General features: G+C 46.2%; 6 protein-coding genes and 1 non-coding gene across 9 annotated transcripts; 5 read left to right on the top strand and 2 right to left on the bottom strand.

Annotated features, from left to right (window-relative positions):
- The first annotated feature begins 906 nt into the window (after positions 1-906).
- Positions 907-1,990, top strand: LOC117652178. Its single transcript, XM_034396895.1, has 2 exons — positions 907-1,146; positions 1,409-1,990. Exons 1-2 carry the CDS (start codon positions 1,006-1,008, stop codon positions 1,655-1,657), a joined length of 390 nt encoding a protein of 129 aa, XP_034252786.1. The 5' UTR covers positions 907-1,005; the 3' UTR covers positions 1,658-1,990.
- Positions 1,989-6,597, bottom strand: LOC117652175 (exostosin-2). The gene is made up of 12 exons (XM_034396889.1): positions 6,450-6,597; positions 5,941-6,278; positions 5,616-5,853; positions 5,315-5,530; positions 5,065-5,236; positions 4,817-4,965; positions 4,506-4,731; positions 4,231-4,414; positions 3,966-4,132; positions 3,709-3,852; positions 3,496-3,624; positions 1,989-3,402 (listed from the first exon to the last, which is right to left on the bottom strand). The coding sequence occupies exons 2-12, from the start codon at positions 6,215-6,217 to the stop codon at positions 3,181-3,183; spliced, it is 2,124 nt and encodes a 707-aa protein (XP_034252780.1). The 5' UTR covers positions 6,218-6,278; positions 6,450-6,597; the 3' UTR covers positions 1,989-3,180.
- A 94-nt stretch (positions 6,598-6,691) lies between these two features.
- Positions 6,692-8,396, top strand: LOC117652177. The gene is made up of 4 exons (XM_034396894.1): positions 6,692-6,826; positions 7,278-7,364; positions 7,480-7,615; positions 8,144-8,396. Exons 2-4 carry the CDS (start codon positions 7,290-7,292, stop codon positions 8,323-8,325), a joined length of 393 nt encoding a protein of 130 aa, XP_034252785.1. The 5' UTR covers positions 6,692-6,826; positions 7,278-7,289; the 3' UTR covers positions 8,326-8,396.
- Positions 8,397-8,679: 283 nt separating this feature from the next.
- Positions 8,680-12,561, bottom strand: LOC117652174 (probable ATP-dependent RNA helicase DDX10). The gene is given in 15 exon segments (XM_034396888.1): positions 8,680-8,910; positions 8,991-9,254; positions 9,330-9,490; positions 9,588-9,793; positions 9,883-10,215; positions 10,218-10,225; positions 10,332-10,508; positions 10,582-10,768; positions 10,847-11,009; positions 11,081-11,282; positions 11,359-11,480; positions 11,570-11,691; positions 11,794-11,944; positions 12,027-12,218; positions 12,308-12,561. Coding segments are annotated over 15 exon segments (2,595 nt in total). The 5' UTR covers positions 12,464-12,561; the 3' UTR covers positions 8,680-8,759.
- Positions 12,562-12,680: 119 nt separating this feature from the next.
- LOC117652176 (steroid receptor RNA activator 1-like) lies at positions 12,681-15,312 on the top strand. 3 transcript variants are annotated; one of them, XM_034396892.1, is made up of 4 exons: positions 12,681-12,812; positions 13,321-13,682; positions 13,764-13,863; positions 13,954-15,310. In XM_034396892.1, the coding sequence occupies exons 1-4, from the start codon at positions 12,773-12,775 to the stop codon at positions 14,172-14,174; spliced, it is 723 nt and encodes a 240-aa protein (XP_034252783.1). In that variant the 5' UTR covers positions 12,681-12,772; the 3' UTR covers positions 14,175-15,310. The 3 variants fall into 3 exon arrangements, with proteins under 3 accessions (XP_034252783.1, XP_034252784.1, XP_034252782.1); XM_034396893.1 differs by lacking the exon at positions 12,681-12,812 and adding an exon at positions 13,002-13,156 and having other exon boundaries at positions 13,954-15,312; XM_034396891.1 differs by lacking the exon at positions 12,681-12,812 and adding an exon at positions 13,077-13,207 and having other exon boundaries at positions 13,954-15,312.
- A 1,846-nt stretch (positions 15,313-17,158) lies between these two features.
- LOC117652161 (relaxin receptor 2-like) lies at positions 17,159-22,357 on the top strand. Its single transcript, XM_034396862.1, has 22 exons — positions 17,159-17,209; positions 17,276-17,373; positions 17,448-17,567; positions 17,636-17,722; positions 17,886-17,994; positions 18,125-18,196; positions 18,275-18,346; positions 18,442-18,597; positions 18,671-18,739; positions 18,813-18,884; positions 18,983-19,054; positions 19,126-19,197; positions 19,278-19,346; positions 19,429-19,500; positions 19,585-19,652; positions 19,727-19,888; positions 20,112-20,257; positions 20,499-20,646; positions 20,726-20,858; positions 21,378-21,568; positions 21,645-21,830; positions 21,974-22,357. Exons 2-22 carry the CDS (start codon positions 17,283-17,285, stop codon positions 22,162-22,164), a joined length of 2,358 nt encoding a protein of 785 aa, XP_034252753.1. The 5' UTR covers positions 17,159-17,209; positions 17,276-17,282; the 3' UTR covers positions 22,165-22,357.
- LOC117652906 lies at positions 21,166-21,306 on the top strand. Its single transcript, XR_004588192.1, has one exon. It is a non-coding gene; the product is annotated as a U11 spliceosomal RNA (small nuclear RNA).
- Positions 22,358-22,510: the final 153 nt, after the last annotated feature.

Genomic DNA, 22,510 nt, shown 5'->3' with positions numbered 1-22,510 from the left:
TCCCCGGCGATGAGTGGGCCGTAAAGGTGTCGTTTGAGTTGCCTACCTCCGCGTGGGGTGACTCCGATATTTCGGTGTCTGAGACGGCATGATATACTCTGACGAGGAGTGCCGACTTTGTTGGCGCTTGTAGTTGCATGTGGCAAAAGGTCGCGAGTCGTCTCGCCGAGTGTGATGCACCGGATACTTTGCAGACGCAGACGTGCCTCCGCCTAAAGGGTATCTCAATTCTGTACAGTGGGCTGTCATCGAGGACGTGCTTGAGACGAGGACTCGGCGAGGGAATACCGCCGTGTATGCCCCTCGCGAGTCAAGTTCCACGAATTGCTGAATTAATGTGACGAATAAGACTCATTCCCTGTCCCAAGGTGACCCCTCAAGGGCTCTTCCATTTCGTTTGTTTCGGTTACTCATCATTTGCTCAGGTGGCCGCTCATGCACAAATGCGCAGAACAGTTTGTCACCTGTACGGATTTCGATAGTTTTCAATTGAGGCCTGACGAGTTAATCTAAATTACGAAATATGCGAGTGCGGGGGCTTCGCGGAGCTTTGCTATGTTCCACCCGTTTTTCCCCTCCCAAAAGTGAATATTTAAATGCGTAGCTGGGCCCCCGAGCCTTGAACTTTCCATGCTATTTTGGTGACCAGACGCCAGACAGCCCCGTCCCCCTCCCCCTTCCCCTGACCGCATCGACCAGGGAGTCCCCCTCCCGGGAACGACGGGGTGGGCAGGCCATTTTCTCCCCCACTCCTGCGCGCTGTCGCCAGTGGTGCCACTCTGTCAAACATGGTCTGTAACATTTCTTCGAGGTTTTCTCGCCACGCGGCTAGGTTAGATTCGGTGAACTTTGTAGATGAAAACTGAACTGTCCTTTCACTGTGCTGATGATTTGCGGCCTCTGACAATTTTCTTTGTGAGTCGAAGGTTTCGGTGGCCGAGGTTGGCAGCACGACCAGTCTTTCTTCCGAGTTCCCCTTGGCGTCTGCGCCTCGGCCGCGTATAAATGCGTGAACGCCGCCCGTTTGCACCAGCCGACTTTGCTCGTCGAGACGCAGCAGTAGCCCTGTTCAGCCAGTCCAGCAAATTCAGCAAATTCAGCCCGCACGCAGCCCCCGCTGTCGCTCTTCATCCAGCACCATTGCAAGTAAGTAGCCAGATTAGGTTCAATCTGTGAAGTGAAACTTTGTTGCAAAATGCCTCTGCGCTGAGGTGTTTACTGGTGGCCGCTGTTGGTTGGATCGCGTCTGGAGTATTGAGTTCATTAGATCGTCCAGGCCATCTCGGGCGTTGGCTCGGTAGGGTGTTCATCTTCGTTGCGACTGATTGAGTGTTGGATGGGCGAGATTGGTGCTGACCCCGTCGTGGAGCTACGGTGCTCTAACCTCTGCTCCGGTTTGCGTCCGCAGATCGCCACCATGAGGTCCTCCAGCTTCCTGCTCGCCGTGCTTGTGCTCGCCGCCGTGCTGGGCCCCGTCCAGGTGATGGGCGGCCCGGCGGCCTACGGGATCTGCCAGTCGGGCTGCAACGCGCTAGCCGTGGCGTGCTACCTCGCCGCGGGCTCGGTCATGGGGGTGGGCTCGGTGCCCGCCTGCAACGTTGCCCTGGGCGTCTGCATGACGGCCTGCATCGCGGCGGGTGCGGCCCCGACGCTGTAGCGAACGACATGGCCCTTGCCGACGAGGTGGACGGCCCTCGAGTCAAGATGAGCTCACCTCTTGGTGCAGCAGCCGAGAACCACCGCATCAACATCCTGACTCAACTACCGCCGTGGTGAAGCCAAGACGACCCACGTTCAGCTTCCACTAATTTTAGAGTGGGTCGTCTTCCCATTTTTTTTTGTTACTTTTACTGTTTTCTTCTGACGATCACATTTTATTTTTACGTGTTTTAACTTTTGAATTTGTAACCTTCATGGGTGTTTTAGTTGGATGTTTTAAGTTAGTTATTTTGTTAGCTTGGTTAAGGAAATAAACATTCACTTACAAGTACTATTTGATTATTTATTACTTTTAACAGATCTTCATCTTTCACAATAATCACTGGGCAACAGAAAGTTTACAAATGGGTTCACTAAATTCCCAAATTAATTAAACCAGTAATTGCTCGTATCTTTGAGCAGTGACGATTTGTGCAAGTTCATTGCGAGTATAAAAAGAAGGTGCCAGGAATGTACGCCTTGTTCTTCTGTGCAAGTTGCAGACTAGTCAATTGTGTTAGACTGGACATAGAACAGAACATCGCTACGGCTGAGGTTGGACATTGGACATTTTCGGTCCAAGTCTACCAAGTGCCTCGTAAACAGTTTTGAGCCTCTTTTGACACCATAAAAATAAATTGTAACTCAGAAATAATGACTAGAAAACTATGAAAAAGCAAACTTGGAAATAGACAGTGCATGATACGTCTATACAATGGGAAGTATAGATCCACTGCTGTCATTTTATCATTATCTAGAGCTGCCCAAGTTTTGTCACAGTTCTCCTCAGCTATAACTGAACTCCAGCTTCTAATACTTACACCACAATGCTAGAATGTAATAACCTTAGCCTACTGACTAGACATTACAGAAATGATAAAAATTCTGTCTTACTTTAGAACTTAAAAATATGGCACAATCATCCATAAAGACATTTGTGTTGAACAACAATTTGATTAACAATAAACATTATTAGAGATTCATATTTTTAAAAATCTGTACATAACATAAATAAAACCTCTATACAACTGTGACTGCTCCTAATGTACTAGTACTAGGGATGATATGTATGAACAATTATGAAAGCAATGACTAGCTGTACTGTAATCATAGATTTCTTATAAATTGCCTGATAGAACCAAGCTGTCAAGAATCTTACAGAACACAAAACAGGCAATAAGGTGCAAATTAGTATACAGTGATGCCATGAAATGATGGTACAGTAGAGTGAAGTGTCTGCAATGTCAGATCCTTCACAATAGTTGTCCATGAGGTTGGAATTTGAGGTGGCAGGGGACAGTATTTGCCTATTATTGACAAGTATATTAAGCTAATTTCTGAAAGACATTGAGATCTTTATACAGGTTTCAACAACAAAGAAAAGGTTGAAATCCTAGTTAGGTTTTAAATCAAAGAAAACAGAACATCAGTTTTTGCTTGATTTGACTAGAAATTCAAAACAGTACAATTCCAATAAGTCAATCACAAGCTTCCTATGTCATTGAACCTCTTCAATTTATCTGGGAAGTTATCTTTAAACAACACAGGATCTGCTCGGAACTCCACAGTCTTTAGTGGCATAGATCCATAAATGGAAGAAAATCGATCTATACATCTAGATCTTTCTACCATATGGTTGAGATCAGCAGAGAGCATTTCATTATTAGTGCATTCAGGGCACTTAAATTTCTTGCGAGGCGTAACCTGGTAATAAATAAAATAGGTGAAATCAGATGAAGTGTATTGGTCAATAAATTTACACAAAAATATTGTAAAAGTAGGTATAGATGCACAAACCTTGATTGGAGCTTTATTAGTCACATTTGCCACTAAAAAGTTCATTGCTATGTCCTCACAGTTCATATGAGAGTCAACCCAATCTTTTATATCTCCAGGCATTGCAGTTGTATACAAATAAGTCCAGTACTGGCAAGAAAAAAGAATAAAATTAAAGATTTACGTGTCAATTTTACACATAAAAATTTTTCTAATGAGAAAATATTTTATTACCTTGTGATGAAAAGCAGCTCCAGTAAGAACCATGGATATGTTGTTGAGCCATTCTGATTCATACTTCCACTGTTGAGTGGCATTATCCCAAAAGTGTGAGCGAGATGGAAAGCCCACAATTCTATCAGGAAACTCTCTCCACACCTGAAAAACAAGAAACAATTGCAAATGCTATAATGCTGTAGTTATGGGCTTGAAAAAGTAGTGAATGAAAGAAGAATGTAAAAACAAAAAAGGACAGGAGAGTATGTAAGTACCTCATATCCAAACTCCAATTCATCAGGTGTCAGCATTACAATATCATCATCAATTGTCAGGATGGCCTCAGTCTCAATTTCCGGGTAGGGATAGAAACGGTTAGACAACTTATTTGCTTTGGTTTGAATTACTTTGAGCGGCTTATTAATTTTAGGCCACATTGATGCTGCAAAAAGCAAAACAAAGTCCCTAATTAAAATCCACTTCCACACCAATATCAAGATAAAAATTTGCTGAGTGCAAACAAGTAAAGATAAAACCAACCATGTGGTGGGGATTTACGTTGATTGTTCCACACTACTAAAATCTTGCTTAAACTTGGTACCTTAACAAGTTGTTTAATAAGAGTGAAAAGACTTTCAACCCTATCATAAGTCAACACCACAGCAGTAAAACCTTGCCACCTTGGAGCAGTAAGTTGCAGAAATAGTGGAGAGCGGGCAGCCAACTGATAAAGATAGAAATAAAATACAGTAAACAACACATAGTCCATGAGTCAATACAGAGTGACTTGTGGGTCAGGTCAAAATCATACTTACTGGATTGGGGGCAACATTCCATTCTTCATAAGTCTTGCTACTTTGTGGGAAAACTCTTTGGTTTAAAATATCTAGAGCAGTGTTAGTAATTGTCTTGATGTTAGAGAAATAGCTTCGGTACAAATATTGGCCATTTTTCTGCATTTCCAAAAGATGATCATCCGAAATCCGGCGTATTGTGTCCAATAGGCCACTTAACTCCTCTTCAGCAACAAACACTGCAGCCCTAGAAGTTGCAATTTTGAAATTTATAAAATACCATGCAAAAGACACAAAGGTATTTTGGAGTAATCTGCAAATAAAAGGAGTACCTTTTCCAATCTAGAACCTCTTGGAAGGGCATTACTAATGAATCAGCAACAATAACAGGAACACAACCAGCAGCCATGGCTTCTAATAATATAGGCTGTGCCAAGCGGGCACCTCTAATAATCAAACAGAATGTTGCACCCTGGAGAATCTATTTTTAAAAAGCAGGAAAAACAAAAATATATTATTCATGGCATTTCAGGGGTTATTTCAAAACCTAAAAAATCCTAAAATTCTACATTTTTTGTACCTGAGGATACATAAACATTTCTCTTCCTGCTCCTGAGGAACAGCGCACTGAGTAGTTTCCCTGTGTACACTGTTCTAAGAGCAGAAGTTGAGATGATTCACGTGCCAGAGCTCTCAGCTCCGTTAAATATTCAGCATGAATATTAGTTTGAGCAGACACCAATAACCAAGACCTAAAACACATTTTTAAAAATCCAGCACAACTATCTAAAACATTTTTTTTTAACACATAGCTACTTTGATATACATACCTAAAATACAAAGGACGGCTGTTAGAATCATCTAACAATCCACTTAGTGGGCTGTAAATTGGTAAGGATAGATCAAAGCTCTGTCTGTAAGTCCAAGATGACAGGCCTGCACCGGCGACCATGGCCTGTCCAAGTTCTAACTCCACCACAGTACTGTAGTCAGGTGGTGCACCAGGGACCATGTTCCAAATGAGATGATTTTCCCCATTATTCCACCTGAAACAGAATAAATGCAATACCCACATGAAATTTGGTACATTAAAATGAAAATAAAATTGGAAAAAACTTCAAAGGAACTTACAGAGGAAGAGATTTTAAAGCCTGTGATGTTTGTTTGGGCCTGAACCGATTTTGGTTAAGAGTATCGATAGAGGGAACAAGAATACAGGCTTGACTCGGATCCGGTGTGTAGTACCGACTCTCTAGAATTGCTTCCAGTATAGAGTACATCTCTTGAGACATCATACCACCAATGGGAATGCCATGCTCATCAACAAACTTTTGGAGAGGGTACACGTACACCAGAATTCTATTTGATCCTATAAAATAAAATGGAGAATGATGCAGTGTTGATTCTAAAAGAAATTCTTTCACAACTATCAAATAATAATTTTTTGAAGTCTTACCTTTATTACCACAGCGATATACATTGAAACAATCCCAGTAACTGCAGCGAGGATTGCGTGGAGCTGACACAGGCGCATCTTCAGTGACAGTAAATTCAGGAGCGTGGTCAATATTTTGCAAAGATATAGGGTGGTGCAACTTTGTGCCTCTGTCATACAAACTACTTGGAATGAAATGCACAAAAAAGAGAATGACTAAAAACAGGAGCAGCACAAGTGACAGAACTGCAAAAAATTTCCTGTAGAGGGTGAGAACAAATCCAGGTTTCACCACCATTTTGGGGGGCTTTAATCATACGAGTCTGAACGTAGGGACTCAATCATAGAAGTTGTAAACACTGAAATCAAAGCAGAAAGACAAGAGGGTAAGTATTTGGTAAACAAGAAACACAGAACCACCACAAGGGTTAGAGTTCGAAATAAAATAGCTCCTTACTCGAATGAGTACTAAATAGCCATGCAAAATTGAGATAAGACTAAAGCAGAACCACGTAATAGAAAAAAATTACCTCAAAAGCTCCAATAATCGTAAGAAATACATAAATAAACATTGCATTTGAGTGTAACATCGTCTGTCAAGTAAATCTCATACCAACACAACGGTCTTAAAAAAACACACACCTTCAACTTCTGTTTCCGAGAGGAAAAAAATGGTCAAGTCTTAACTTTTTCCTCATAAAGAAATGAAATTGAAAATTTTACTACAAAAGGATGTATCCAGATTGTGCTTTTCAAATAAATAAGCGGGCCTCCTTTTCTTGTAACCTTGGCCGCATGCAACACTATCCCCCAGCCAACGAATCGCAGGTCGGCAACAGATCCTGGGTTCTGGAATCCGTTTCCGCCTTTCCTTGCAGCGTGGATCTGTGGTGTGTTTGGGAGTGAGGTGCGAAATTTGTAAATTTTGATTATGTTTCACCCGTATCGTCCGACATTGGTGTTTAAAATCGCTGAACTTAGTTGTATAGTAGTGGCGTGACTCAAATTGAGAAACTTGTGGCCCCCTTAGTGCCGATCTGCCTTGTTGTGTTTCGTCCGGCGTGTGCCTCAGGCCCCTTCACGTTTCCGTACTTTTGCAATTTCTTATCTTTCAAATCCATTCTTCACCGGTTTTAAAAGCTGTCAGTCCTCCACAACTCCGTTTAGGGTCGTCTCTCCTTAAATCACATTGGAATGATAGTTTGCACCTGTTTAACATACTGGTTGTTAGTAGGGTTATGTTGCCATTGTCAAGCAATTCCCATGTCACTCCATTTGCACTCACCTCATCAGTACATTCAAGACTCATGAAATTCCTGTTACCTTTTCTTTAACAGTGCTATTTTTGTGTGTTGCAGACAAACAACAAAATGCAGCTTCACGTTCGTGCCCAGTCCAATCATGTCTTGGAGTGTTCCGGCTCCGAGACCATTTCTCAGATCAAGGTTAGAAATCTAAGTCTTTGTATGATTCAATGTTTCTCATAGCATTTGCACGATTACTGTCTTCCAGTGCACATTTGAATATGTTAATGAATGGCATTTGTATCTTACTTTTCAGGAACAAATCTCCCGGTTGGAGGATGTTCCCAAGGAACTGCTCTGCCTGTACAGCGAGGGCGCTCCCTTGACTGACGATCTGTCTGTTGATGGTCTTGCATCAGTGAGCATTGATGTCACTATTCCCCTGCTCGGAGGTAAGTTTCTCATTTGACAGTAACAGTGCACCATTGATTCTTATATCATCGGGGCATAAGTCACAAGTTATATGCACATAGTTTTCTTTTGTGTGATTTTTCTACATTATTCAAGACTTAATCTAATCCTCTGCTGTAGTGCTTTTTTAAATACTCTCACAATCCTCAAACCTTTCTTAGCTTGTATGATAACAGTTTTCAAGTGATCTTCAATTACAGTATAGTACTGAATTGAGTTTCAGCTGTACAACCAGAGTGCCAACCTTTTTCACCGGTTACTTTAGTTATTGTACTCAGTAATTTTATTTCTTAAGGTTTTACTAAATTTAACTTAAAAAAAAACAAACTGAAGTACCAAGTCATTTTGTGGTAACTTTTATGTTTCCCTTATTCATTACATGTGTTTCATACGCTCTACACCTTCTTTGAAATGCCTTTTTGTGTTTCCTTGGACCCAATCGAGAACATCTTCCTTCCCATTTATTGTCTCTTACCCTTGATCTAATTCTGCTTTTCTCCTGCCCCTAGGTAAGGTCCACGGTTCTCTGGCTCGTGCCGGTAAGGTCAAGGGACAGACCCCCAAGGTTGAGAAGCAGGAGAAGAAAAAGAAGAGGACTGGCCGTGCCAAGAGGCGTATCCAGTACAACCGCCGCTTCGTTAACGTCGTTCCCGGTTTCGGCAGGAGGCGAGGACCCAACTCCAACTCATAATTTAGATGCAGGCTTTGCAGCCATCCTCGATTTGTACAGCTTTGTGTAATAAAAGTATGGTTGCTTAAAAATCTGTTTTCCTTTATCATTACCCTGCTTTAGTTAAATTGTATGACAGTCTTTGGTACTTGATGCAAACAAGGAGTGTTGTTGTTAAATTACTGAAACTAGTTTGTTCTTGCCCTCAGTGATAGTAATTCACTTGTAGAATTGTGAAGTAATTTTTTGTGGGCTTAAGTTTACTTCCATGGTGTAATCCCACTTGTCAGAAAGATGTTATGCATCCGGTTCCATTTTTTTAAAGAAACTACTGACAGAGGGGTGAGTGCACCCCCTCCAAAGAATACATTGATACTAATTTCAATGCATGTTATTAATCCATACAATATGATTTATTCACTAACTTAAAATTCATAACAAATATCAACATAAATTTATGAGCGACCAGCCCTTAGGAATTTCAAAGCAAGCTCCTCATCTTCTTGGAGAGATAACCCAGTGTCCAATGTAGCATACGATTCTTCTTTGTTGTGCCGAACCTTCTTGCCTTCTTTACCTCCTTGTTTCTTTAATTTGCGCTTGGACCTGTAAAATATAACAATCCCATACAGAAGGCAATTTTAATAAGATGCACAAATTATTGGACAAACCATAAATGTACTTACTGAGGGGGAGGAGGAGGGCTGCTCTCGTCACTTTCACTTGCATCATCCTCCCTTGAACTAAATGAATTTTTCTTTTTGCGGTGTTGTTTGTGGCTAGAACCGCCACTGTAAAATTCCTCATCCTCATCATCACTCTTCTTTGGCCCATAAATACTATCGGGATCGGGAAGCCATGATAGGTCTGGACCACTACTTTCATCACTACTGAAGTCATCATGCACCTCCTCATCCTGCTTTTTGAACTTAGCCTTATTTTTCTCCTCCCTAGAAATAAAATGATATTTAATAGGAGCAACACACATGACAAAAACTGAACATGTTTACATGATCTGTTGTTACCTATGTTTTGCCCGAATTTTAGCTTTGAAGTTTTGTTTGTCAATGAGATCTTCCTCCCTCATGACTGCCTTTGCCTTTTCAATGTCAATACCTCCAACATCTTCAGCATCATACTCCTGGGCAAGAGCTGACACCTTCTGACTTTTAGGATCCAATACAACCTTCATCAGACACACAACAACAGGCACACAAATATTACTCTCTATCATTCACGATTCAATATGTTAGCAAAATAACAGCCGTGTAAAAGTTCCTTACCCTGCCTTCTTCATCAAACTCCACTTTTTTGTTAAGTTGAATTTTTTTTCTCAAGAATTTCTTTGCAACTGCAGGTTTAGTTAGGGGTTGAGTTTTATTTTTGCCTTTAGGCTTTTTCAATTCTTCTTCTGTGAGGGGAGCTATTTCAGCAGCCAACTCATGGTTGTGACGTTTCAATTTCAAGACATCTTCATCATCACTGTCATCTGAAATAAATTTCATTGCAATCAATAATATACAACACCATAAAAAACATTTATTTCATATCACCAAAAATGCTTAGTATGATACTGACCAGATTCAAAATTAAACCCTTTTAAAATTTTCTTTTGCTCCTGCTTAGTTTCAGGCTTAACCTTCTGTTCAACCCCATCAGTATTATCTTCTGATTCCACATCAGTAACATCTTCTGATTCCTCATCAGTATCATCATCCTCTGATTCTTTATCAGAGTCAGGTTCATCAGTGTCTTTGCCTACACTCTTTTTGGGGCTGATATTTTTCTTAGGAGACTGTGTCAAACTTTCCTTTCCGGCTTTGGAAAGGATCTTCTCATTTTTCAAATTTCTTTGCATATCTTCTCGTTGCTTTTTTCTCTGCAAGAATCTTATTCTTGGAGGAATGGCCAGCCAAGGGATCTTTTCAGGTAAGACATAAAAAGGACAAAAGCAAGAATTATGAGATGTTTAAAGATAAGATACACAAAATTTTCTGAATATTTCAAGCTTTATGGTAAGACTATACCTCGCATAAGCATCAGTATCAAGAGCCTCAATGTTAAAAACGTCCTTATCTTTCATGAGAAAAACTGATTTAACATACGCAACAAAAGCCCTTTGGGCACTCTCTTTCAGCTCTGGAGATTTAGCAAGAAATGACTCAATTTTTGGACCTGGATTTGTCAACTTCTCAGGATTTACACTTGAAAAGAAAGGCCACATCAATGTTAGATTTAAATAACATGTTTATGATGAATAATCAAAAAGACGCTTACTGTATTTCTTTGATAGGAATTTTGTGGTCCTCTAGCCTTTTTAGCATGGGTTCTTTTTCTGAAGGCAAGAGAAACAATAGGCTCTCTCCAGATTCCTGTAATCTGGCTGTTCGACCTGCTCTATGGATATATGTGTCTGCATTTTCTGGACAGTCCAATTGCACAACCCAATTCACAGCAGGGAAATCTAAAGAGGAAATTATGTATTATATAAGTAAATTAAAAACCAGGCCTGTTTAAAAATACTGTTTGGATGATTACTTACCAAGACCACGGGATGCAATATCAGTCGCAAACAACACCACCTTGGCTTTGCGGCAAAACTCTTCATAGATCGCCATTCTCCTCATTTGATTCAATGTACCATAAAGAGCTAGTAATGGTATTCCTGGTCTCAGCAGCTCGAAAATTTCATACATATATTTTACCTGTAAAATAATGACAGTCAGAGCCTTGTAACCATAAGAGACTTTATGGCATTTGTACTTTGTGGGTTTACCTGTTTACAACTTGACAAGAAGACAATCACTTTATGCTTTGTATGGCTTTTGAGAAAAGAAAACAAGACTGAAATTTTATCCTCAAGCTCACAAACGAGGTAACTTTGAGCAAGTGATTCAGGAGTGCTGTGAGCAGCATGTTCATGAACAGAAACATACATTGGATCTTTCAAACTGAGCCTAGCTAAATCTTCAACACGTCTGAAAGCAGGGAGAGGTCTCATTAGACATAGAATTCTTGTAAAGAGAATTTTCTAATAACAGATTCAATGCATACTTAGTTTGGGTCGCAGAAAATAGAAGCGTTTGTCTTTCAGTGGGTAGATTTTGAATTATGCTATTCATTGCTTGTTTGAAACCAAGATCAAGAATACGATCCGCTTCATCTAAAACTAGAACCTAAGAATGGTTGAGGCAACGAACAATACCACATTTTTAAAAAGAAACAGACAATAAAGATAACATACAAGTAAAAAAATATTTCCCACCTGTAAATTGAAACAATCGAACAATGGGTTTTCGTCCATGTGCTGTAATAAGCGCCCTGGGGTACAGATAATTATATTGAGTTGATCCATGCGAGACCTCTCCATTTTAAGGTCTTTTCCTCCTGCAAGAGAAAAACCATGGGAGTTACTAACACAATCAAAAATGGAATAGCTGCAAAAGAATAAAACTGTATTTGAAAGATACATAGGGACACGCATACTACCTATGATGAGTCCAGCTGAGAAATCATGGTGAGCACCAACTTTCCGAAGTGCTTCAAATATCTGATAGGCTAATTCACGAGTTGGGGTGATGATTAATGCTCCTAAGCCATCCAAACGAGTCCATTGTTTACCGTGCAAAATCTCTAAAATCTGATGTGTAAAGAATAAGTAAAACTATGGGTAGGCTTTGATCGACTGATAACGAGTAAAGGAGCATGGGAATTATTCTTACCGGAACCAAGAATGCCAAAGTTTTTCCACTCCCAGTTTTGGCAGCGCCTAAAATGTCTTGACCTTTCAAACTCAGTCCAATGCTCTCTCTTTGAATTTCTGTCGGCTCAACAAACCCATGTTCTTTGAGGCCTCGTTGGGTCTCATCCGATAATGGAAAGTCTTTGAAGTACTTAATTTTCTTAGGATCGATCTGAAAATTAAAGACAGAAATAATGCTTACATGAGTTCTCTTTCATCAAATAAGGTTTGAAGTATAAGGGGATGAAGTGGAAGTCATACCTGGTTGTATTTACTGCGAAGTTTTGCTATGACAGCTTTTTCTGAGTCAGTTTTCTTTTTACCAGACCAAGGCTTCACTTTCTTTTTAGGTTTCTTTTCGGTTCCTCTTTTAAGTTTTCCGTTTGCCATCTTATTTGATTTTCCCTGTTGACCCATCTCCTCAAGTTGACGAAAACAAACTTAACCTCTCAGGGCACGTTTTTCGTCTGACGTCGGGCGCATAGCGCACCACGAGTAATGGAAGGCGGAGCATTATTCGCAGGTGAACGAGACGTAAAAAAATAACGCAGAAGCAGAGAGCATATGGGAAGTGTCTACATTTCGTCATTTTAAAGCAAAAGAACGCTGTTTTCTGTCCAGCAAACTTGCAGCATTAATACCAATAGTGGCGCCGAGAGCCGCGACACTTATTTAAAGGCGACAGCACATTTGGCGCGCTCTGTTGCTTTGTTTCCCCGTGCTGCAATGGAGCAGTCTGCTGCTGCTGAGGTGGTACAAAGAAAAGGTAAAACATGTGTTAAAACTGCTTTGAATGATGCATTCGACGCGACAAATCCTCGTTAAACGACATGGCCTTTTCTTTTCACTGGCTGCCCAGCTACCTTTACTGTCTTGAAAGTGGGCCAGCTGAGTTTTATTATGTAGGTGGGGTTAGATGAGACCTCAAGAGGCAAAACAAATGTTTTTTCCTCAGGCCTTATCTGCCGCATATCGCGTATCGCGGGTGTGTCACCCATGTGCTCCTCACTGTACGCTCGCTCAGAGTGTCACGGCACAGTTCCACCCGTTTCCCCCTGTCATGAGCCCATGTGAAGCTAAATATGGCCCTGTCTGCAAATGTAAACAAAGGTTTCTGTCATCTTGTTGACACTGCATTTGCCCCCCTGTGCACCTCTATTGGTGATATAAATTTTGTTACTTGTTAGATATGCTTTAAGCCAATTTTATTTTTTATTTTTTTTACAACTTTATAAAATGCAAGTGGTTGACTTACTTTTCTTCTTTTTTCTTAGGCTCTATACCTGACCCAGGATGGAACGACCCACCAAACTTCTCCTACGATGCCTTGAATCCTGCCACTGGGCCTAAAAGGGCAAACCTGCTGAATAAAAGGGTTGCATACCCTTTGGCATCGCAATCAGGAACCTCTCCTCCATCCGGTGGAATGAACCCCACTCTTCCACCTTCTACAGTGACAACTGCAGTTCCACCAACCATCCTTCAAGGTCCTTTTAGTGGAAATCGAAGTCGCACTTCAAGTGAATCAAGCAGCGCTACTAACGAACCAGGGCCTGACAAAACAGAAACACTATCCACAGTCAGATCAAACCTTGAGGAAGTTGTCAATCGCAGCTATAGCCTGTCAGCAACAGAGGTAAGTTAATAATTTGCCTCACAGCCCTTAAATGAAGTGTGCAATCTCAGATTGTTGTTATTTTTTTCTTGCTGTTTGCAGAGGACAGAAATTAAAAAACGAATTGCTGTCATGCAAAAGATGTGGGAGGAAGACAAACTCAACTCTTCAGTTCATCGAAGGCTACTGGAGCTCTCTCATGGTAAATGCTTTTCAGTTAATTTGTATACTCTGTACAAATATTAGATTTATTTAAATGTGCTTTATGTTTTTTATTTTGTTTAAATTTCAGAGCTGAAAATGGGCAATGTAGATCATGCTGATCATATTCATGTTGGATTAATGGTTGATCACCCAGCTATGTGCAGTTCATGGATGGTTGGAGTTCGCAAGCTAGTTCAACACCTCAAAAGTGACGCTCCTCCACCACCTGCCATCACTGCTCCAATTGTATCATCACCTGTTCCTGAAGGGCCAACCGAGTTAGTTGTAGTAACAACACCCAATCCTTGATAACATTTTGATGTTTTTCCATTCTTTTAAAACTTGTATTGTTTTTTGTGACTGATGAATTTGTGAAACTTTGCAATTAACTGCAAATCTTTTTTTTATTTCTCTTTGCTCAGACTTTGTTGGTAACCATTCTTCTGATCATTTTTAACCCAGGTTGAATGACATCAAAGGTATTGTCATTTTGTTTTGGCTGTAGAAATTTCCAATTTCAATATTTAATAACTTTTATTGCCTTGATCCTTTTCCTTGTGTTTACATGGACTTAGTGAGGGGGGGGCAAGGGTCCTGTAATACAGCTGTTGGTTGTTGATTGATTATTAATTTGAAACGGGGTCTTTTTGGCTGCAATATTAGACATAAGCATGTCTACTTCATGTAGGCTGATAGTTTTAAAATAGTGTATCTTATTTATTCAATTTAGTATTTCATTTGCTGTTTTATCTGGGAACTCAACCATATGTGTATCTATATTTTAATTTGTAAGTGGTTTGTTCTTTTAATGACACCTGACGCATGCATAGTTTGTGGGGGAAAGTTAACTTTTTGTCAAGCATTGTTGTACCTTTGTCACCTAATGACACTTGTAAGACCTAATTTGCTCTGTTACTACTTTTTGTCATAAGGGTAACTTAGAGTTTTCAGGCAATCTTCAGCATGGCTTGTAAAATGTGATAATTTGTTTCTTAATGTGATTTTAGTATGTGGGGGTCGCTGATTCAAGTAACTTGTAACTATTTTCCTTAGCTAAACATTACCAGTAAGACCTCTTTAAGTTTGTTGGTTAAGTGGTTGATTGTCGCGTGCTCTATATTTTCGGTTTTATTCCCTCTGACAGTTTCATTGGTTGTCTTTATTGAAAAGCTGTTCTAGGTCTGAAATGAACTAGATTTATTTGTGATATATTCTTGCTCCTGCTATTCTTGTGAAATTACCATATGTGAACTTTTGCCCACCAAGATATTTATTTTTTACTTCCAGTTCATTATTCCATTTCAGTGTTTATTTTTTACCCTCATACTGAATTGACTAATATTTTTTATTATTGCAGAGGAGCATTGCTTGTATAATACTGTAAGCACAGTGTATTTTGTTGAAAAATAAACTAATGGCTGCCACATAGAGCGTCCATGAGTCAACATGTATGTACATCTCTCCATCCTTGAAATGTCAAAAATGCTGCATACCGCACACACTTTTAAATGAGGGCCTCGATCAAAATCAGGCACCGACTTTTTATGTTGAGCCCACTGTCGGCCTAAGGTGGTCTTGGTCGGCTTGGTAGGTCTAGGCCGGTCTAGTCTGCTCTAGCTGGTGCCCCGGTGCCACGCACGTGCCCCAGCCCTGAATGGGAAGCTCAATTACCGGACTGCAGACTGATTCCGAGAGTCATTTTCATCGCTCCGTCTCTCTCGCACTCATGGGGCGTTCCGTATAGGTGCGAGAGAGAGAGAGAGAGAGAGAGCGACGAAAGCGACTCTCGGAATCAGTCGACGGGGACTCACGCCCACCGCCAATGGGCCAGTGGCGCGTGTTTTGGAGCGGTGGGATTTGCGCTCGGCACGCAGAGGCTGATCATCGGCTGATCCAGAAGGTGCGGCCACGGGCACGCGCCCGCTTCACTGACAGCTGGACTGCGTAGCGCACTCACTGTAAGCGCTTCCCGCTGGGCCTGGGCCGCGAGGGCCACGGTAACTAGAGCCCTACTCACCCCTTGGGCCACCCAACGCACCACGCACTGCATCCGAGTCGAGCGCATTGCCTACGCTCGACTCGGCAGGCGCCATCACCACACTACCACTCAGACTCGCGTGGCCAGTTTGAGCCGAAGTTCCAGATATTTGAAAGCTGGCACACTGGACGGACAGCCGGGTGGAAACAACTGCCACTGCACCAGTTGAGTGAGAATTTGAGCTCAACAGTCACACGACATGATGTTCATCACTCAATTAAACAACCAAATATCAGCCGGACCCCTAGTCACGCGGTGGTTCGAGATGAGACCAGATTGTACTTGCACCGCCCGTTGGGGCGGGTGGGGCCATGGCGGGGCCGTGGCGGGGCGGAGTGGGGGCGCCACACCCCTGGAGCTGGACGGCGACGCAGCTAGGCGGCGCCCCGTCGGCAGTCAGTCCGACAGACACGCCGCACGGCAGTGCACAGCGTCAAGCGCACCAGTGGCGGCCTGGTCCTGGTCCTACACTGGCACGGCCGGGAAGGTACGGAAGCAGGGCGCGCGACGCAGCAGGGTGAGTCGCGCCTCAGGGAAGTCCCACGGCTGTTCTTGTGAGCCACCACCGAGTGCGTGCCGTCGTTGTTGGGGTTCGTGATCGCTGATTGTTCACTCGACTGAGTTTGGCCACACGACCGAACCGTAGGGTCAATAGGGAAGTCCAACGCAGATTTCCCGCGGCGGGAAGAACCCTTCGGAGAAAGAGAGAGTCTGCGTCCGCGCGTACATCATCGCGTCGGCTCGAAGGGAGACGGGGCGAGACGACGGCGCGGTGGCAGCTGTCATTATTCAGAGCCGCCTTGGCCTTGGCGGCGCCATGGCGGCGCACCGCGTCACGCGTACAGTGCCGAGGCGGCCGACGGGGAGGGTGGCGGAGAGGACGCGACGCGCTGACCACACTTTCCAGTTAAAACACCATTTCACTTTGCGGCGCGCCCGCTTCGGGGCCTCCAATTCCCTTTCCAGTGAGTGACGTCACCCGGGCCGCAATTTGGGCCAATCAGGGCCTCTTTCATCGGCGCGATCGCCGGGCGTCGCTGGCACACGTGGGAAGGGCGGCGCGTTTCCACGGCTCGTGAATGGCAAGTCGGCGGCGCGCTTGCAGGCTGACGCGGACGGGCTGACGTCAAGGGGGCTCTCATCTCGATGATGGGGAACCGCGCGGCGCCGAGGCCCCCGTCGTCCCCGCCGTCGCCACCCCCGCGCCCCCAGGACGGCGAGTCGGCGCCGCGGCCCCCGCTGCGCTGAGCGAGGCGCTGAGGGTAGCGCCATCCTCCGTCCCTGCCGCGTGTCCTCGGCCGCACTGGTGAGTTGGTTACCTCCCTTCCAAGAGCACGAACCCATTCGGCGAATTAATGTTTCTGCCCCGAAGACAGAGCATGCGGTGGCTGCACGTCGCGGCGGGCACCCTCGGCGTGCTGCTCCTGGTCGGCTCCCTACTGCTCATCGGCCTCCACCTATCGCAATCGGGTAAGAGATAGGCAGAGAACAAGGGACTCGCGAAACTTGTTATTGTTTTGAGTAAATGCGAGTGTGGTTGGCAGGCCCGTGCGGCCCCGGGGCCATGCCGTGCTCCTCGGCGGCCACCTGCATCCCCCAGCGCTCCTGGTGCAACGGCCACATCGACTGCCCCGGCGGCGAGGACGAGGACAGCGTCGGCTGTGGTCAGTGTCGCGGGTTCAAATCCTCACAGGCAACTCGCCTTCATTTTTCTAAAAGTTTTTTTTTTCAGCCGACTGGTCTGGCAGCGACGGCGTGCTGCACACGGTGCTCGGCGCTCTCACCTCCCCGAGGACGCCGTCGGCGCGCAGAGTGTGCGGTGAGCAGAACAAACGCCGCCACGCTATAAAAATCGCTTTTATATCGCGCGACCCTGTCAGTGATAGTGAACGCGTCGGCGATTTTGCCACTCGGTCCCCCTGTATGTGCGGGCCTCTGACTTGGCGCCTTTTTTTGTTTTTTGGCGGCATGCCGGTCGGTAGCCCTCTCCAGGTTCCCGCCGCGGTGTCGCTGCGACGAGACGAGGCTCAACTGCCGCGGGGAAGGCCTGCAGTCCGCGCCCGCCGCCGTGCAGGGGAACCTCACCAAACTGTGAGTCACACCCTGTCTCTCTCGCACCCGTGGAGGACTGCCTAGCACGCCCCGTCGGTGCGAGAGAGACAGAGCAACGACGGTGATGCGCGACTGACTGTTTGCTACGACTCGGTTCCCCCCGGCCCAGGGTCCTCCTCAACAACTCGATCGACGCCGTGGACAAGGACTCGTTCGCCAACTACTCGCACCTGCAGCTGCTGTGAGTACTGACTGATGCGGAGGTGATCTGCTGGCCGTTTGACTCGACACTGTTTCCCCACCGACGTTTCTCTTGCAGCCACCTGGGCGGAAACAGGCTGTCCACCATCCCCGCGGGCACCTTTGCCGGGAAGAGGAGCCTCCTCAAGCTGTAAGAACCGAAGAACCCAGTCAATTTTGTCGCGACTCTTTTTTTTAAGTCATGTCGGGTTCATGCACTGTTCTCACCTCTTTCATATGATCCTGGCTGCTGATGAACAACCGGCTGCGGCGTTGGGACGCGGCGCCGGGCGAGCTCCAGGACCTGGCCAGGCTGCAGTGGATGTTCCTGGACAACAACCTGCTGGAGGACGGCGCGTGGCCGCTGGAGCGGCTGGAGGCGCTGGGATCGCTGGAGTGGCTGTGAGTGCCTGGAAGGTGTGGAAAAGCTGAAGAAGCACTCGATTTGTTTTTATTTTGATCCGCCCTTGCGCAGGAGTATCACGAGCAACAACCTGCAGCTTCTGCGCCGGGAATTCCCCCCCATGGCATCGCTCCGCGAGCTGTAAGCACCTTCAGTTAAGCGTCTTGCGAGGGGCCGGCCTGGTGGCTGACGATGCGCTCTTTTAATTTTGCAGCAACATGACTCGCAACAAGGTGACGCGAATTGACGAAATGACTTTTGCTAGGCTGAGTAAGTTGACGCTTCTGTAAGTATTTCCTCCCACTACGAGCCCCCGATACATTTTGCTCTGACGCGCACACTAAAACATGTCGTGCTGTTCATTTTAATGCCCTTTTCTTCCAGTGAACTCGACAACAACGCCATCTCGAGCATTCACGCCAACGCCTTCGTGAAGCTCACGTTGCTGAAAGAACTGTGAGCTGGCTGCCATTGGCTAAAAGGCTACTATTCTCTTCACAACGTAACGTTTTGTTTCCTGTTTCCAGGCGTCTGGCGCACAACAAACTCAGATCTCTACCCGACCATATCTTCGACTCTCTTGTGTTACTCACGAAACTGTAAGTAACTGCCTCAAACTGCTAAGAATTTTTTTTTTAAATTACAAGTTACGAACTGAACAAACACCGTGCCGTCGCAGAGATCTAGGCGGAAACCCCGTGCTCATCCCAGGACACCTTTTCTTCCGACTACACAACCTCACATCTCTGTAAGAAGTACCTGCGTATTGAAAATTAATAAGGTGACAGTGTTTTAGGCTGCCAACGAATCAAACGGACTTTTTTTTTCAGAGGGCTGGAGGACATAGACATTGACGACATAGACACCGGTATGTTCTCCGTGCTGCCCAAGTTGTCCAACGTGTGAGTACACTGGCATTGATTGACGGTCCGCGTGGCAAGACGAGGTGTAGGCCCCACTAACTCCCGCCTCCTCCTCCGTGGCAGGTATTTCAAATTTTACTATTACTGCTCCTTCGTGCCGCACGTGCCGCGATGCAAGCCGAACAACGACGGTAAGCCGGTTTTTCAATTTTCATAATTTTTTTTTGAAACATTTGTAATTTTTGAAAGTAAAAATGTTTGCAAGGCGTGTCGTCCATGGAGCACCTGCTGCACGCGCTGCCGCTGCGGCTGACGGTGTGGCTGGTGGCGGGCTTCACGCTGGGCGCCAACGTGCTCGTCATGTCGGGCAGAGCGGCCCTCAACGACGACAACCGCGTGCTCAGCCTCGTCATCCGCAGCCTGGCCGGTAGGGCAAACCTCCGGACGCGTGCAGAGCTCCAGAGTCGCTTAACGGGACTCGAACCGAACGTGTGACCCCACCAATGGATTCCCCATTCGGAGAGCAGTTCATTGGTGGGGCCACACGTGCGGTTCGAGTCCCATTTAGCGACTCTGGAGCTCAAAACCCGTCGGGTATTTTAAATCGCCTCACTTTGGGGCCAACTCTTCAATTTTCGAAACTGGCGCAGCGGCCGACCTGCTGATGGGGGTGTACCTGCTGGTGATCGCCAGCGCCGACGAGGTGATGCGAGGCCAGTACAACGGCTGGGCCCACTCCTGGATGACGTCGTGGGTGTGCACCATAGCCGGGGTCATGTCCATGCTTTCCTCAGAGGTACAGTACACCGAGTGGCACGCGATTGCGGGCCAGCCTCCCAAGTGCAAGGTCACGGGGTTATCGTCTGTGTGAATTGGGTGGCCTACCCAGCGGGGTGCCGCAGGTTCGCGCCCGCGAGGTAGGCAGCCCAATTGACAAACGAAAAAAGTTTCATTTACCGACTGTCTGAGACAAAGAATGAAATTCATCCGTTCCTGCGAATGCGCGAGCGTCTGGAGAAAACGTGTGTCCAGCCCAGGTGTCGGTGATGACGTTGGTGTTCATGTCGCTGGACCGCTTCCTCCTCATCGCGGACCCGCTCGGCCGGAACCTCATGTCGTTCGGGTCCTCGGCCAAGTCGGTGGCTGCCATTTGGGTTTCGGGCCTCATCCTCGCAGTGCTGCCCGGTGAGAACCCCGAAAACCCCGAGAACCCCCAGCGAGCGCCAACCTCATTGACGTGTTACTCCCTGCGGTTTTTTTGCAGTGATCGTGCACTGGCGCACCAGCACACGCTTCTACGGCACCAACGGCATGTGCTTCCCGCTGCACGTGGACGACCCGTTCCTGGTGGGCTGGCAGTACTCCGCCTTCATCTTCCTCTGCGTCAACGGCGTCAGGCAAGTTGAACGGGCGCCGCTTTCCCGCCGCTCCCGCGCGCCGCGCGAGCTTCGGCGCGCCGCCGCTAGGTGTCGCGGCGGCCTCGCCGAGGGCGTTCGGTGGTCTTTTTGAACCGCGCAGCGCGTCTCGCGGGCCGGGAGTGCGGGGACGGGCTACTGGGTGGTCCGGGGGCTGGGCCTCCACCCACTGCCGGATGACCCCGGGCTCGCCGAGGTAACGCGAGTGCTAGACTTGCTTTCGAAAAAGGTCTCGCGGTGGCGGTGTCGTTCACCGTTTTGACTACTCCCCGCGCGCACCACTCCTCAATAAAAGGGTGTTTGTCTCTTATGGCATGCGGGGACGGCGGCACTTGTGCTCGTCGCCCTGTAGGGTATGGCAATCAAGACATACCCAACACATAATTTTTGTTCTCGGGGGCTGTCGGTTGCCAGTCGCACAGGCGCCCCTCATGAAACTCACAGTGAAACGGAAGGGTCTTCCCCTGGGAGCTCTAACGTGACATGACCGCTCTCTTCCAGCCTGCTGCTGGTGGCGCTGCTGTACTTGGGCATGTTCTTGAGCATCGTGCGCACGCGGCGCGCCACCCCGCTGGCCGTGGGCGACGTGGACGTGGCCGTGCGCTTCTTCTTCATCGTGCTGACGGACGCGTGCTGCTGGCTGCCCATCGCCATCATGAAGGTCCTCGCGCTGACGGGTGTCCACATTTCCGGTGCGTGGGGGGGTGCCGAATGGGGTGGCCACTGGGAAAAGCAGGAGGCCATGGGGATGACGTGTGGTTGTTGCAGCCGAGCTGTACGCGTGGGTCGTGGTGTTCCTGGTGCCCATCAACTCGGCCATCAACCCGGTGCTGTACACCCTCACCATCCCCAAGTACCGGCAGGTGCTGGCGCGACTCGGCCGCCGCCTCACCGCGGCGTGCTGCGGCCCCGTGCTCACGCACAAGTGGCTCAGCCCGCGCAGGCAGTCCGCGGGTGAGTCGCGTAGGCAGTCCGCGGGTTCGAATCTCGGCAAGGATACGCGTTGCTCCATTTTATTTCTGCCATCAACGCGTTTAGAAAGGGAATTCCTGACTCTCTTATCTTGCGACGCTGACTTCAGATTTGGAACTGTCCAGATACGGAGAGCTCCCGCGCGTCTCACAGCCAACGAGCTCAGATGGGCACCGCGAGCGCCGTCACGCTCAGGACGCCGGCGGACTTGGACGGGCCCGGATCCAGGAAGACCTCGGCCACCGGGCCGTGTCTTGGCTCGCCAGAGACACCCTTAGCGGACCCGCCAGCACTTATCTGTGACGCCTTCTGCTGATTATTTATTTTTGCTTCTCTGAATCGCCGGCATTATTATGATCTCTATTATTGTGTGATATGTACATGTGTAAGCCGGGAAGCCGGGACACTGCAGTCGTCCTCTGAAGTACAAGTATTGCAAACATACGTTCTTTCTTTCATGTCAAATTCTATGTGACAAAGTGGCAATTAAAGAAGTTGTTGAATAACTATAAAAACATTTATTTTGAAGAAGTATGATACAACTTATGACCACAGTAGCATCAGGAAATCACAATATAGAAATTATCCTTTAAAACTAAGTGGGATGTATCTGGAATATATTTGGCGGCAAACGTCCCACCTATTTAAATAAAAAACCTTCA

Source organism: Thrips palmi, unplaced genomic scaffold, assembly GCF_012932325.1.
Source record: "Thrips palmi isolate BJ-2018 unplaced genomic scaffold, TpBJ-2018v1 HiC_scaffold_7, whole genome shotgun sequence".
NCBI lineage: Eukaryota > Metazoa > Arthropoda > Insecta > Thysanoptera > Thripidae > Thrips > Thrips palmi.
The sequence above is the reverse complement of the archived record's forward strand: the minus strand, read 5'-3'. Positions and strand labels throughout refer to the sequence as shown.

Excerpts from the sequence above, each read along its gene's own strand:
- LOC117652178 (XM_034396895.1), top strand. The coding sequence starts at position 1,006 with ATGCGTGAACGCCGCCCGTTTGCACCAGCCGACTTTGCTCGTCGAGAC. Across the intron at positions 1,147-1,408 it reads TTCATCCAGCACCATTGCAA|ATCGCCACCATGAGGTCCTC; the intron begins GTAAGTAGCCAG and ends TTGCGTCCGCAG.
- LOC117652175 (XM_034396889.1), bottom strand. The coding sequence starts at position 6,217 with ATGGTGGTGAAACCTGGATTTGTTCTCACCCTCTACAGGAAATTTTTT. Across the intron at positions 4,966-5,064 it reads AAATGTTTATGTATCCTCAG|ATTCTCCAGGGTGCAACATT; the intron begins GTACAAAAAATG and ends TTTTAAAAATAG. Across the intron at positions 3,625-3,708 it reads GAGCTGCTTTTCATCACAAG|TACTGGACTTATTTGTATAC; the intron begins GTAATAAAATAT and ends TTTTCTTGCCAG.
- LOC117652177 (XM_034396894.1), top strand. The coding sequence starts at position 7,290 with ATGCAGCTTCACGTTCGTGCCCAGTCCAATCATGTCTTGGAGTGTTCC. Across the intron at positions 7,365-7,479 it reads AGACCATTTCTCAGATCAAG|GAACAAATCTCCCGGTTGGA; the intron begins GTTAGAAATCTA and ends CTTACTTTTCAG. Across the intron at positions 7,616-8,143 it reads CACTATTCCCCTGCTCGGAG|GTAAGGTCCACGGTTCTCTG; the intron begins GTAAGTTTCTCA and ends TCCTGCCCCTAG.
- LOC117652176 (XM_034396891.1), top strand. The coding sequence starts at position 13,129 with ATGGCCCTGTCTGCAAATGTAAACAAAGGTTTCTGTCATCTTGTTGAC. Across the intron at positions 13,208-13,320 it reads CCCCCTGTGCACCTCTATTG|GCTCTATACCTGACCCAGGA; the intron begins GTGATATAAATT and ends CTTTTTTCTTAG. Across the intron at positions 13,864-13,953 it reads GCTACTGGAGCTCTCTCATG|AGCTGAAAATGGGCAATGTA; the intron begins GTAAATGCTTTT and ends TTTAAATTTCAG.
- LOC117652161 (XM_034396862.1), top strand. The coding sequence starts at position 17,283 with ATGCGGTGGCTGCACGTCGCGGCGGGCACCCTCGGCGTGCTGCTCCTG. Across the intron at positions 19,055-19,125 it reads CTCACGTTGCTGAAAGAACT|GCGTCTGGCGCACAACAAAC; the intron begins GTGAGCTGGCTG and ends TCCTGTTTCCAG. Across the intron at positions 19,347-19,428 it reads CTACACAACCTCACATCTCT|AGGGCTGGAGGACATAGACA; the intron begins GTAAGAAGTACC and ends TTTTTTTTTCAG.